The sequence below is a fragment of the Rhineura floridana genome, chromosome 2 (genome assembly GCF_030035675.1).
Source record: "Rhineura floridana isolate rRhiFlo1 chromosome 2, rRhiFlo1.hap2, whole genome shotgun sequence".
In the NCBI taxonomy this organism is placed as follows: Eukaryota; Metazoa; Chordata; class Lepidosauria; order Squamata; family Rhineuridae; genus Rhineura; species Rhineura floridana.
Genome location: NC_084481.1, coordinates 165,983,101 through 165,997,604, shown reverse-complemented (window position 1 = coordinate 165,997,604; position 14,504 = coordinate 165,983,101). Strand labels below are relative to the sequence as shown.

General features: G+C 43.0%; 1 protein-coding gene across 9 annotated transcripts in view; it reads right to left on the bottom strand.

The window, feature by feature from the left end:
• Positions 1 to 14,504, bottom strand: part of TTBK2 (tau tubulin kinase 2) — a 163,953-nt gene that overhangs the window by 27,145 nt on the left and 122,304 nt on the right. For all 9 annotated transcript variants that reach the window (XR_009760697.1, XR_009760695.1, XR_009760696.1 and 6 more), the window contains 3 exons: positions 9,655 to 9,868; positions 6,836 to 7,047; positions 5,691 to 6,252 (listed from right to left, as the gene is read on the bottom strand). Coding sequence is in view for 6 of the 9 variants with exons in the window: in XM_061611280.1 (XP_061467264.1) it covers positions 5,691 to 6,252; positions 6,836 to 7,047; positions 9,655 to 9,868 (988 nt within the window). In the remaining 3 variants the exon portion in view is untranslated. The remainder of the gene's footprint in view (positions 1 to 5,690; positions 6,253 to 6,835; positions 7,048 to 9,654; positions 9,869 to 14,504) is intronic.

Below are 14,504 nucleotides of genomic sequence, written 5' to 3'. Positions count from 1 at the left end.
CGGTGGCCAAGACGGGCTTTCGAGTGTCCTTAGGGTCAACAAGCACCGCTTTTAGTGCTTCCTCGCCAAAAAGTAATGACCCGGCATAAGGTACCCGTGATAGATTAACTCTGGCAGTAGGGTCGGCCTGCCAGTGACGAAGCCAGAGGGTCCGTCGGGCCACGACTTGAGATGCCATTGCACGTGCTGCTAGTTGATTCGCGTCCAAGGTGGCGTCGGCCACGAAAGCAGCTGTTTTGTGCAATTTTATAAGCGATCTGCGCATTGAAACAGGATCTGGATTGGGATCCTCGATGAGGTCATCCAACCACATCATCGCTGCCCTGGCGAAGATAGAAGCTGAGGTTGATGCACGCATAGAAAAGGCGGTGGCCTCATGGGTTTTGCGTAGTGCAAAATCCAGTCTCCGCTCAGTAGCATCCTTTAAATGAGATTCTCCTTCCCTTGGCAAGAGGGATCTGGAAACTAAGCTAGAAATAGGCTCGACTATGCCAGGGACGGCCAGTTTGGTAGCAAAGTCCGGGGCCAAAGCATAAAGTCTGCCTGCAATGTTATTAAAGCGGTATGCTTGTAGGGGGTGAGCCCATTCGTCTTTGGGCAGTTTGGCGATGGAGTCTGGCACGGGAAGGTAGTGTTCAGCTGGGGTGGGAGATTTCAGAACCCTAGCCCCCTTTAAGACGGGAGTGGAAGAAGTAGTTGGAGTGGATTGAAGGCCAGGGTGTTCAACACTCTGCGCGCCAGAGGCTGGTAGTCTGAGGCATCGAAGAGGCGATAGGATGTGTCCTGCTCATTCTTATAATGGTCACTCCAATCATCTCCTTCGTCTTGCAGCGCGAATGCGGACTCCTCCTCACCAAAGGCGTCATCAACACACCTGCCTTGGAGTTGTGAGATAAGCTCCTGGGATAGTCGCAGGGCTGGAACTGTGGACGGTTGCTCTTGGGCAGGCGGACTGGGCGGCCCCACAGGTAGGGTAGAAGAGTAAGCCCCAGGTGGGATGACAGTTGGCTGGTCAGGAAAGCCCGGAAAATCCTCCTCGTCAGAGAAGGCAGCAGGAGACCGAAAAAGGGTAGTTAGCTGTGCAGGGGTTGACCCCTGAGGAGTCGGAACAGAGACATAGCGAGGCCGTCTGGCAGTGCTATAGCCAGAGAGGTGCTTTGTTTTGGCAACCACTTTCGTATGCTTATGTTTGACCGCCTTAGGTGGTTTAGGCTTGGTCGCCTGGCTTGTCTCTGTATGATGTTTCGGCATGGGCGCCTGGGTTGTTTCCGGCTGTTCTGCCATCATATATATATTAGGGTAGCTGTACACGGCACACGACTGGGGCAGAATGCACAGACCCGAAGAGGCTCAGTACACGGCACACGACTGGGGCAGAATGCACTGGCAGATGGCTAAGTACACTGCCACGATGGGGCAGAATGTACACTATGAACAGGCTTAGAACAGGCTCAGTACACGGCACACGACTGGGGCAGAATGCACTGGCAGATGGCTAAGTACCCTGCCACGATGGGGCAGAATGTACAGAGTTAACAGTTCAGACAGCTCTTATGTGGGGTAGATGGCTAAGTACACTGCCACGATGGGGCAGAATGTACACTATGAACAGGCTTAGAACAGGCTCAGTACACGGCACACGACTGGGGCAGAATGCACTGGCAGATGGCTAAGTACACTGCCACGATGGGACAGAATGTACGGAGTTAACAGTTCAGACAGCTCTTATGTGGGGTAAAAGTCAAACCGCTGTATAGTATTCACAGCCTTGTATGTATCAACAGTCTTGTACACTGCCACGTAGGGGCAGAATGCACAGATCAGGCGGCTTGGTAGAGAATCAACAGTACACGGCCACAGCGGGGGCAGAATGTAGAGACCCGAACAGGCACAGTGTACGGCCACAGAGGGGGTAGGATACACTGGCAGATGGCTAAGTACACGGCCACAGAAGGGGCAGGATGCACTATGGTATCAGCGTTAGTATAATGTAGGCTGGGTTTCAGGCTTGGTACTGGAAGGTTGCGGCTTGGCTGTTGAGACATGCCTGGCTGTTCTGCCATCTGATATTAACTTTGGGTGCAATACACGGCCACAGCGGGGGCAGGATGTAGAGACCCGAACGGGCACAGTGTACGACCACAGAGGGAGTAGGATACACTGGCAGATGGCTAAGTGCACGGCCACAGAGGGGGCAGGATGCACTATGGTATCAGCGTTAGTATTATAGGCTGGATTTCAGGCTTGGTACACGGCCACAGAGGGGGCAGGATGTACAGTATAGAATTCAGGCTTGGTACACAGCCGCAGAGGGGGCAGAATGTACAGTATAGACTTCAGGCTTGGTACACGGCCACAGAGGGGGCAGGATGTACGATTCAACAGCTTGTGCACAGCATCACAGTCTTAGCACATGGCCACAGATGGGGCAGAATGTACAGGTCAACAAGTTGTGCTCCTAGCGCCAGAGCCAGCAAGGTTCAAAAGTCTAAAGCACAGTCACAGCGATAATGAGGCAGCCACCGAAGTACAGGTGTTAGCTGTCAGCTAGTTGTCAAAAACCGCAGCAGTAGTCATGTGATAGAGGAGTCCAAAGAGCTGAGGAGTCCTATCTTACACATACATACAGGGAGCCCTTGTCAGCTAAGCTCCCTTTATTCAGTATAGGGTAGACTAAATATAAAGTACGGGAGAGGACAGACAAAGTGGTGCCCGCAAAAAAGAGCGGGAAAATAATGCAATCAAAAAATGGCAGCTATGGAGAAGGAGCAACGGCGGGCACTGAGGGGCAGCAAAAAAGGACTGCTAGTAACGGCCGCCGAAGCGTGCTACAGCTGCGAGGGAGATAATCGCGGCTGTAAAAGCCAGGCAGGTGAGACTCAGGAGGGGAGGCAGAATGGCCGGGGAAGGACCGTAGCAGCTGAAACAAGCCAAAGCCGCTGACAGAGAGACCGTCGCGGCGCGCTTTAAGCTGCGGCGGCAAGTCAGAAGTCAGAGCAGTTCAGGGGAAAGGGGATCTGCAGCCGCAGTCTCCGGGCCGAAAAGGAACCGCGATGAGAAAAGCCGCAGCCGTATGAGGCAGGCGGCAACCCAGACGGCCAGGCACAAAAGCAAGGGCTGGCTCCTTTGAGACAGGCAGGGAGCTGCCGCCGCAAGCTCCCGCCTGGGGAGAACGAAAGAGTTGCAGCCGCGGTCTCTAGTAGAGCCGTGGGCGAGAACCTGGGTAAACAAAATAGACCCGGACAAGGGAGCGCGGGGAGCTGCAGCGCAAGCTCCTGCCTGAGAAAAACAAAAGAACCGCAGCCGCGGTCTTTAACAGGGTCTGGGTTAAAACCTGGGAAAATTAAATTGGATTCGCCAGAAAAACGAAAAAGACAGAGTTAAACACGAGACAGAGGGAAGGAAGGAATGTGGGAGACACACACACAGCCAACCTCCACACCCTGTCAAACAAATACAGCAACGAAACACACAGAGACTTAGCTAAAACTACGCTATCTGTATATCAATCTTGTTCGTACGAGGGCAAGAATGAACTGGAGAGTGGGAGGGGCCTGACGCCCCTAGTCTTGACTTCAAAAAAAAAACATTCTTGCCTTCGCACGATAGGTGGAGCTACAACCCGCTGTGATGGCCGGACTCACAGGGAAAATGTTATAGATAATACTCAATTATGTACAAAGTATCATATAGAGCAGGTGTGGGGAACCTTTGGCCCTCCAGATGCTGCTGAACTACAATCCTATCAGCCCCAGAAAGCATGGCCAATGGCCAGGGATGATGGGAATTATAGTTTAGCAGCAACTTGAGGGCTAAAGGTTTGCTACATTTGATACAGATAATAAAGAAGAAATGTAATAATACATTTAAAATACTATTGAAAATATATTTTTTTTATTATTTATATTTGTCACTTACTATAATTTCCCCCCTCAAAGCGACTTCCAATACATAAATTTAAAATACATGGAAAGATAAAAGAACACTATTAACTAAAAGTTATCATCCTACAACGACATAATAAAGTACACATCCTACCCTGCCCAACTACAAGAAGAACACCAATTAGGAGCAAAATCCCTGGGTGAATAAAAATATCTTCAATTTGCATCTAAAGATTGATTGTGATGGTGCCAGACCTTCCACAGTTAGGAAGCCACCACTGAAAAAACCTGACCTTAATTGCCACCCTCCACACCTCTCTCAGAGGGGGCACACAAAGAAGGGCCTCAGATGATGAATGCAGGGTCCAGGTAGGTTCAGATGGGGAGAGGCAGTCCCTAAAGTACTGGGGTCTTAAGCCACATAAGGCTTTATAGATCAAAACCAGCACCTTGAATTGAGCCCCAAAACTAATTGGCAGCCAATGAAGTCAGGCCAGGATTGGTGTTACCTGATAAAACCTCCTACCTCCAGTCAACAATCTGGCTGCCGAGTTCTGCCCTAGCTGCAGTTTTCAAACTATCATCAAATGCAGCCCCACATGTAACACACTGCCGTTTATATATATATATATATATATATATATATATATATATATATATATATATATATATATATATATATATATATATATATATATATATATATATAAAATATACTCCACAAGTATATCACTGTTTAGCTCTCCCTCCTTCTCTTTTATATTTTTTTAAAATTACAAGTAAAAATAACACTAATTGTATCCAAATAATCAATATTTGGCGGGGTATAAATAAACATTAACATAACATAACTAATAACACAATGGACTAATAAAGTCTTGCACTTTATCATTCCAATAAATGATAGACTAGCTCCATTTTCCCACAAACTGGCAGGTTTATAGGCGAGGGGGATTGGGGAGTGCATGCTCAAGAGGACAGAGAGCACACACTCCTATGACCTTTACCTGTTCCATTAATATTAAAGGAACAGATCACAGTCTTTCCCTTCGACTACGTTAGAAACTTTCATTTTTACCTTTTTTTTTAAAAAAATGACAAGTCTAAAGAGTGGATTATATTTCTTTTTTTGAATAGATGGGTTTAAACACAACATTTTATCAAGTAGTGCAAAATCAATTTGACTAGAAGAAAAAACTGATACACAGTCTAACATTAGTAGCCATATGATGTTGGTAAGAAGAGAGGTTGAGAATGCTTAATGCTGGGACCAAGAGTGTCAAAGTAAGGAAAGGAGAGGAAGAACTGAACAGACAGTGAGCTGTGAAGAACCAGAGAACTGAAAAGGATAGTTCATACTTGGGGGTAATATTTTGTCAAAATACTTCAGTATCTACTATCAACAGTTATTGGTGTCTGATAATAAAAGTGGAATTCAAGTAAGGTTAAATTATATGCAATTAATTATGTCAAGTAGGTATACTGCTTATCATTTCTACACTTCCAAAGTGGTCTTCAGAACTGAACAAGCCACTACTCCTGGGCCAAGAGAACAGAATTATTTGTATTATGGTCACTGTACAACCTTGACCCTTTTCATTATTCTCAAACGTACCATCATCCATGTACTTAAGTTGTTCCTGCAAAGTGTAATCAACTACTATCCTCTTCTTAAAGAACTAAATTAAATCTGACTGTAAGTAGGATATTATTTCTAAGCAGCATTTTTATTAGACTTCAGATCTTATTTTTTCGGGTAATTATTTTTCAATAGAGTTGAGCTACAGCTATTAATAGTTCACTTACTGGAGTAAGAGCTCCTCCTGCCTGGGCCTCTATTAGGCTTGTGGGTGTGACTGGAAGAAGATGGCCAGCAGTTCCAACTGGAAGTCCTAGTTGATCTGTTAACTGTTCAGAAGCTGCAGTACCACAACACTCAACACCTAGATCCAAGGCTGCTCCCACAGCTGTATTCTTCGTATGAGCTCTAAGCTTATTGTCTTGTGGGGACTCCTCAAGGACTTGAAGTACCTCAGGCTCCTCATCAGATGGGCTTCCAGCTGTTTTATGCCCTACAACTCCATTAGTCCTGAAATCCTGAAGGTCTCTTTCCTTATCCACAATCACCCATTCCTTGGAGTCAACCTCCTGTTGGCAGGAACTCAGGTTGACAGCCACATATCCATTGCTGACACCACCATCACCCTGTTCTGGAGAGCTGCCAGAAATAGGCTTGGAAGCTTCAGGTAGGTATTCTTCATCATAGCGCCAAACATGCTCATGACTGGAAGCAACTGTAGGCTTCGGTGTTTTATGAGACGCCACAGATTCCTTGCCAGCATTCAGCTCTCTTTTCTTCTTCTCCATGCTTGGGAATGTTGAGAGAAATTAGTGAAATATTATATATCAAATTTTACTTAAAACAGTGTAAAGCAGAGAACAAGATACCATTTAATGCAGATGAATTCTCAGATCATTTGTTATTTTAGAAAATTATCAGTATCACCAGATTTATTTATTGCACTTGTATACCGCCCCATAGCCAAAGCTCTCTGGGCGGTTTACAGCAATCAAAAACATTAAAACAAATATACAATTTAAAACACATATTTTAAAAACAATTTAAAACACAATTTTAAAATTTAAAACAATATAAAAACAGTTTAAAACACATGCTAAAATGCCTGGGAGAAGAGGAAAGTATATATAGAAAGTGTATTTCTAGCAGATGTTCTAACTTATCTTTCAAAACTGGGTTTTTCAAATTATACTATAACACAGGCTCCCCACTCCTAAACTGAAGTCTGGAATTACCTTCCCAGCATTTGTAGGATCAATCATATGGCATGAGTAACAGTGAAATCTGTGCCAAAGAACTGATCAATTAAAAATGACTCACTTAAGCAAAGCAACTGCAAAGAAAGTTCAGCACAAAAGAAGCCATTACATACCAGATTTCCAGAAATTTCTCTGTATCTGGCTTTGATTCCAAGGTCAGACGTTTCTCCAGTTCAAAACTATGGATTGATCGCAGCTTCCGCACCAGAGGAACATCCCGATCTAGCTGTGTGATCTCAGAGCGGACTCTAATTGGAGAACCAAGGCTTGGTGCGTTAAGCATGCCATTAATTGGCCCATGGCTGTTTTCCTCTTCTGTAGCAGCCTGTAATACACACACAAGAGAACTATAAAGCATCAGGTAAAATAAGACAGGCCCCAAGTATATCACATAGCAGTTGGCTTCCCAGCTTTTCATTTGGTCTAAATACTTTCAGTTCTTATAACTGATAAGCTTGCAATGCTATGTGTAGTCAGACATGCAGCAGATACACTGCTGCCCAAGCTGATTTTACCACCAAAAGTAATTAATGCTTTCTACACAACCTATCAATTTTACTTGTGGCTAATATGCAATCTTTTGTAAGTGTCATTTTGAAATTATTTCTGTTAACTTTTATCCCAAATCAGTGTCTGTATCTAAAGGGAGCCTTGTATACTACTTAATATCCAGGGTTTGTAATGAACACAGGAAGCTGCCTTATTCCAAGTTAGGGCTGTTCACATGGCAACTTACTGTGAGATTGGTGCTACTTGCATCCCCATTTAATTTACATGGTTCACATGATGTGGCAGGCAATCAGCATCTATCACACAGTTTCCCCGTATCAAACCAATCAAATTAAAATCTGAAAAGGAAAAAAGTCTCCACTCCATTTCTCTAGGGCTTGCAGACCCTTTGCTCTGATGTTCGTAGGTGGGTGTGTCAATCATTCCCCTCTCCACGCCCACTCCCTCCTCCTCCCTTTGTTCATGTCATTTCCTGCTGGCTCCCGTTCTGCAAGCTTGCAGCAAACGGTGCTTTATTTTTCTTTCCCCCATAACTTGTGCAAAAAAGAATAACACTGTTCAAACAAACATTTGTATTTCAGCTGGATTGTGAAAAGACAAATGATCGCACTTCAGGTTTTTTCTTTTTTTTAATGAAACTTACTCTGGAACAAACTGAGCATGCCCGGTTGCCAAGGTAACCAGAGGAAGTGAAATTTTGACCTTAAGAGGGCATGGTCATTAGGAAGCTGCGTGATTGATCCTTTCCCTTCAGTGTGAATGGAAAATAGCAGATTGGAAGGTAGGAATGTGAACCTTGCAAATCTATCATGATGGCAAAAGTTGTGTCTTTAATCCGAGGTTCAGCTCACGTGTGAACCAGCCCTTAGACCAAGCTCAGAAATGTCTACAGCGGTGGGCAGTAACTCTCTGAGGTTTCAGACTGGAGTCTTTCTCAGCTGTACCTGAAGAGGCCAGGAAACAGAGACCTTTAACTTGCAAAGCATGTGCTCTTTCCCTGAGCTTTCAAACCTTTTAAAAAAATAAGTTTTCATGTTTTCTGAATTCACTCCACACACAGCTAATGCCATCAACTCACATAGGGGTGCAATGAATTGTGCAAACAGAAGAAGTCCACCCATTCGCAGAACAGACCTCCATCTAGCACAGGCCTCTGCTAAATGAGGGGGCAGGGTGGATTTCCACCAATTCCCCTTTCCTCCTGCAGCATTCCACATCACATTCCATGCTGTTCTGAAGGTTTCCCAAAACCCTCCAGAGCAAATTTTTAGGAAGCAGCTGTGGCTGTCCGGGATAGGGAGCAGGGAGGAGAGATGGAACTGGCAAAAACGGCCTATCCCTCCCTCCATTAGAAGAGGGATTCACTGGAATTAAAAGACTTCCCATTTGTGGAATAAAACAAATTGATTCTACCCAACGTCCCTACCACCACACAAAGGGAACTGCATGTCTCATCACTGCTCTAAGGGGTGGTGGTTTTGCCTAAGTCCCACCTTAGTTGTGACCAACACAAGCAGCAGGAAAACAGTTTTTTACAATAGGCTAGAGAAACAAGCAAACACAGAAGACAATGTTGGATCTCAACTCTAGCTTACTCTTATGCTCAGTTATCAAAACATGAAAATATAAAGTGATGCACAGTGGGTGTAAAAATAATTTCAAGTATATACTGGTAAATTGCCTTCAGCCAAATGCTGTGACTGGGGTCACAGTAAAATGCTCGTTGTAATGACACATGCTAATTGTAATGTCAGCTAAGTGTGCTTAGCAATAATTAGGAAAGGATATGTAAAAAGAACGCATTATCACAGTGCTACCATATAGCATCAGTTGCAACAGGATAAATTATGGTCATGCTGAAAGGTTAGCTGGAGAAGAGATAGAAAATAATAAATTATTACAAGGAAGTAGTATCTTCCCTATGACAAAGGGTTCAAGAAATTGAGATTTTTGAAATGGGGGAAGAGAACTACAAGAGTTTGGGAAGGACAAAAAGAGGTTTATAAAATTATGAACAGAAGAATTATTCTCTCAACGTGCTAGAGTTCTGGGTCATCCAATGAGAAGCCTGTCAGTAGGTTCACAACAAACAGAAGAAAGCATAATTAACTTATGTAAACCACTGAAACAGGATGCAGTGATGTCCATTATCTTATATGGCTTTCAGGAAAATATTAAACAATCCATAGAGCACAACTCTATCAATAGCAGAAAATAAAACCTCCATGTTAAAAGTAATATATCAAGTACTGGGGACAAATGCTGTTGCTGGCTCCATCACACCTTGCTTATTCATCTCCCAGGGCATCTGTCTGACCATTGCTGGAGATACAGTGCTTTCGTTTGATCTAGTAAAGTTAATCGTAAGTTCTTGAAGCAAGAAACAATGGACTGTTATAGTCTATTCAGCTATAGCACTTACTTTATGGACACCTGGTTTTATCTTATTCCTGTTTGCATCCATTTCCTCCCATACATCCTTTTCCTGGGGACGATGTCCGGGAGACTCTGGCAATTTCTCTGGAGAGATTCCAACAGGAATACCATTCTCGCCATCACTAAGCTGTTCATCTGGAAACACATCATCTGTATTCTCTCGCAACAGATCTCCTGGTATTGGTGTAGCATTGGCAATTCTATACAGAGGTGAAAAATAACAGTGAAAGTAGGAATGCAATGTTTAATCAAACAAAGACCTTCCAAACAATTAAAACAGTGTCCCTGAATTAACTGATTGCCACTCAGAGAAGACATTCCCTTCATGCCCCCCAATTCTAAAGTGGCACCTGCCACTTTCCCTCCTTGACTGGGACAATAAATAAGGAGAATTACAATACATGTATCATAATCCATTGCTGGGCTGATCCTCTTCTAAGCAGGAGAAGCAGTTGACTTCGGAAGGAAAAATGGCAATAAGCCCGCTCCACCATCAAGAAGATATTACAGTGGCACTTCCAAACAGACTATAAGGCTGCAGTTCCACAGATTTTCTTGGCAGTAAACCCCACGGAAATCAGTGGGATGTATTTATGAATAGCGTGGCACAAGTAGCATGTTCTTTTTCTTCAGAAATACAGATTTTAGCATATGCAAATTTATACAAATATAACTGAAAAACCAACTAACATCTCTTTAATCAAGTGATGAGACTGGTTGAAAGCAAAGACCATCACAACCACAGGATTGTGCAAATATGAAGACGCAATTCTATGCTCAAACAAAATTCAAAGAAAGACAGCCTTGCAAATATGACAGTTGGAATCAGGGATGCAGCACGTTATTTATTATTATTTATTTAATTTTTATCCCGCCCTTCCTCCCAGCAGGAGCCCAGGGCGGCAAACAAAGCACTAAAACACTTTAAAACATCATAAAAACAGATCTTAAAATACATTAAAACAAAACAGCATCTAGTGTCTCCAATAAAGGGGGAAATACTTCTCAGTTGAGGACTATACCATATCTCTGCCCAATGGTTCTGAAGGGTAAAGCTAGGCCCTTTCTACAGTCACTACACAGACTGGGACTAAGTGTAGGGTTGCCATATTGCCCGGTTAACCGGGTTTTACCCGGATTCTAATCATACAACGCAGCGCCCACTTAGCTGACTGGCTGGCCCGGATTCCCAGCCTTCATTTTTTTTTAAAAAAGTCTCCAGCCACCTTCTCCCGGCACCACGGTGCAAACACGCTGCTGGCCACTCTCACCTCTTCCTCAGCCCCGGCTATACGCCCCAGCGCGTCTGCCTGCACAACACATGCCTATGCATGCCTTTGCATAGAGACTGTTGCTGGCAGCGCCCAAGCAGATAGGCAGACGTGCCAGCAGGGTAGTTGCTGAGAGGTGCATGTGTGCACACAGAGCTCCTTCCCTTCTTTGGCGGCAAAGCAACCTCATCTCTTCTCCAGGTCTGGGAAAGGCAAATGGTGGTGAGAGCTGCAGCCCCTGTTGCCCGCTGGAGCCGGCAGTCTGGTGGGGCGCTACCATTGCATGAGGGCAGCGGGCAGAGGCGGCTAAAGAAAGACAGAGGAGGAGGGTGAGTCCTGCCTGCCCTAGGTGGACACTGGCTCACTCCTGGCAGTGACTATTGTATTGTTTAACATTAAGTGTCAGCCAAATACTTTTAAAATCAAGCAATTATATTCCTGGTTTGCTTTTTGTTGTTGTTGTTTCTGTTACACATTTAAGGTATCTTCACACACACCCCATTTTATTTGTATTTATTTTCTATTTCCCCAATATCTTCCCCTGGCTGTTTTTATGTATTTTAAATATTTTTAGATTAAATAAATAGGAAATCATAATTGTGAACCTCCCTAACTATCCTTATGTTTTGGCAAAGTGATGGTGTGAAGGTATGCTGGTAGAACAAGAGACCATGTTTGAGACATGTTATAAGGTGTTTGAGGACTTTGTCACACATTACTTTTTGAGACCTGTAGATTCATGTTGGAAAGAACACATGCACGTATTGAATGGTGGCTTGGGTGCTGTTGTTTCAGTCTACGCTGCATGCGTAGGGAAGGTGATACATCATCTGGCAGCTAGCTTCATAACGTGAGAATGAAAAACTTGTGGATCACCATTCACTTTTCTCACTATTGAGACCACTTCATACATTACTTTTTCATATACAGAAATTTAATCTTTGTATAGGAAAAAGTATTTCCTATATAGGAGAAAGTATTTTGTAAAATATGAAGGACAGTGGCTGCCCAGTCAGTATAACCACTGTACAAGATCTACTCAGCCACTGTAATTACCTTTTTGTTTTGAGTGCTTAGTTGTCTGGGTCTTGGTTCAGGTGTGTATCCAACTTTGATGTGCTTATGGAAGAGGTGTGTAAGTAGTACCCTCCCCCCAAGTGTGGAGGCTTGGACAAACATTGTGTTATGGAAAACCAAAGTCTGTATGAAAGTACGTATTTGGGAATGCCATCAGTGTGATCCTAAGCACATTTAATAAATAATGTCATATCGAACTTGCACGTCACAAAATATTTTACGGTCATGTCCATAAAAAGTCCATAAAAATCCGAGAAAAAGGGCCTTCTCAGTGGTGGCCCCCGAACTGTGGAATACTCTTCCTGATGAGGTACGCCTGGCACCAACATTATTATCTTTTCGGCACCAGGTAAAAACCTTCCTCTTCTCCCAGGCATTTTAATATTTTAATACCTTTAATATTTAATATTGTAATTTTTAACACCTTAACATCTTCACATTCTAATATCTTAACTAATTTAATTTTAATATTTATTATCTTGTAAAGAGTTTTTTAGTTACTTCTGTGTTTAATTATGTTTGATTTATAATATAATGAATCTATTTTAAAGTTGTTTAACATATGGTTTTAATTGTATATTGGTTGTTTGTCTGTTGTGCACCGCCCAGAGAGCTTCGGCTATGGGGCGGTATATAAATTTAATAAATAAATAAATAAATAAATAATAAATAAATAAATAAGCACCAGGAGTGTAGTCACCCAGGGGGTCTTAGTCCCTCTGCTTTTTTGGGAGCAGAGTCCCTAAGTCTCCAAGCATCCTACAATCAGCATGAAAAGGGAGTGTGTTAGTCACTGAGAAGAGTCTTCCAATATGCTTCCTTGCCTTTCCTGCTGATTGGAGCCAATCAGAGTGAAAGGAGGTGAGTCAGCCACTGAGAAGACTCTTCTCAGTTGCTAACGCTCTCCACTTTCATGCTGATTGGCTCCTAGAGATGTTTGTTGTTGTGAGAGAATGCATTAACAAAGATCTCATTCTTAATCCAGGAGCAAAAAAGGGTGTATGTGGCTGTAACTATCATGAAGGACCCTGCACTTCTGAATTTTCTACTAAACTACTGATAAACACCTATGTAATCTTGTGTCTGGAGACTTATTATTAAGAATCACTTTCCATAACTGTAAGGAGGTATGTCCACCTGCATGCATCACAGGCACCTAAACGAGGGGTGAGAGCAGCATAGGGACATAAGCATATGTCTTATACCAGTGGTTCCCAACCTTTCTTCTACATAGACCACTTGAAAATTGCTGAGGTCTGAAAGTATCTGAAAATTTACTATGGGCATATGCAAGATAATTAATTCCCATTAGCGATAAGAGCAATAATTTATAATTATTATTTTAATTAAAACAAGAGGCTTATCAGTACTTTGAAGAGCACCAGAATTTGTTTTCTTTCTGAGCCCAGGACTGGGTCTTTCATGATGCTGGGGGGGGGCAGGAGAGTAGTCAATAAGACAGACATCCTGGCATTGGTAATCTAATTAGCAAGGTATGTGTGGGATTGTTGCACACTTCCTTCCTTTCATTTTGAGTAGGGAGGTAGAACCTGTGTAGATGTGATTGATCAAAAGGAGAAGAAATTTTGAGTTAAGCAAAGCTCTGCTTTTATAAAACCTAAGAAACATACAGATACTTTGAATGTCTGAGTGCCTGCACCAGTGGAATACTGGAGGAACTTGTAAAACTTACTGCTACAGTATTTAGAACTGAGCATCTGGTGTGAAAGACTCATTTTCCTAACATTTTGGCTTCTTGTTTTTCTCCACCCACCACATCTCTGAAATATATCGTATATGTAATGGTTAACCATGCCGCTGCCCTGACTTACTTTGTTTGTTGCTATTTTGTGTTTTTTATGTTTTTATATTGATTGTGTATTTTTATTGTTTTTATTATATTTGTAAGCTGCCCTGAGCTCTGTTTTTAACAGCAGAAGGGCAGGATATAAATCCTCTTAATCAATCAATCAATCAATATTCCATAGTGTTGGAAACTAGAGTCTAGGCATTTAAGGCTGAAAATGTAAGTTTTTTTAAAAAAAGATTTCTCACATCTTTCCCCAGTTTTTGGTGGTAATTCCTAGGCACAAAAACAAAACAACTGGACAATCCAAATATTAATATGCAAATAATTTCCATAATATGCAAATTGGTCTGCCTGGATTTGGGGAACTGGAATATGGCAACCCTAACCAAGTGAGAACAGAGGTACCATAAAAAAAGCAGGAAACCTTCTCAGCAGAGGCCTACATCATATCTCTGCCAAGGATTCTGAGTAGCAAAGCTAGGCCCTTTCCCCAGGGTTCTGAGTGGAAAAGCTAAGCCCTTTCCACAGTCACTGAACAGACTAGGACCCAAACCGCAGCGGAGAGTGATAAAGCACTGCCAATTTCTCTCAACCACAAGCATCATTCACACCAAATGTTGCTGTTCTGGTGCAATTTCTGAGGGGGAATACCTGAAAGGCCCAAGTTTGACTGCCTTG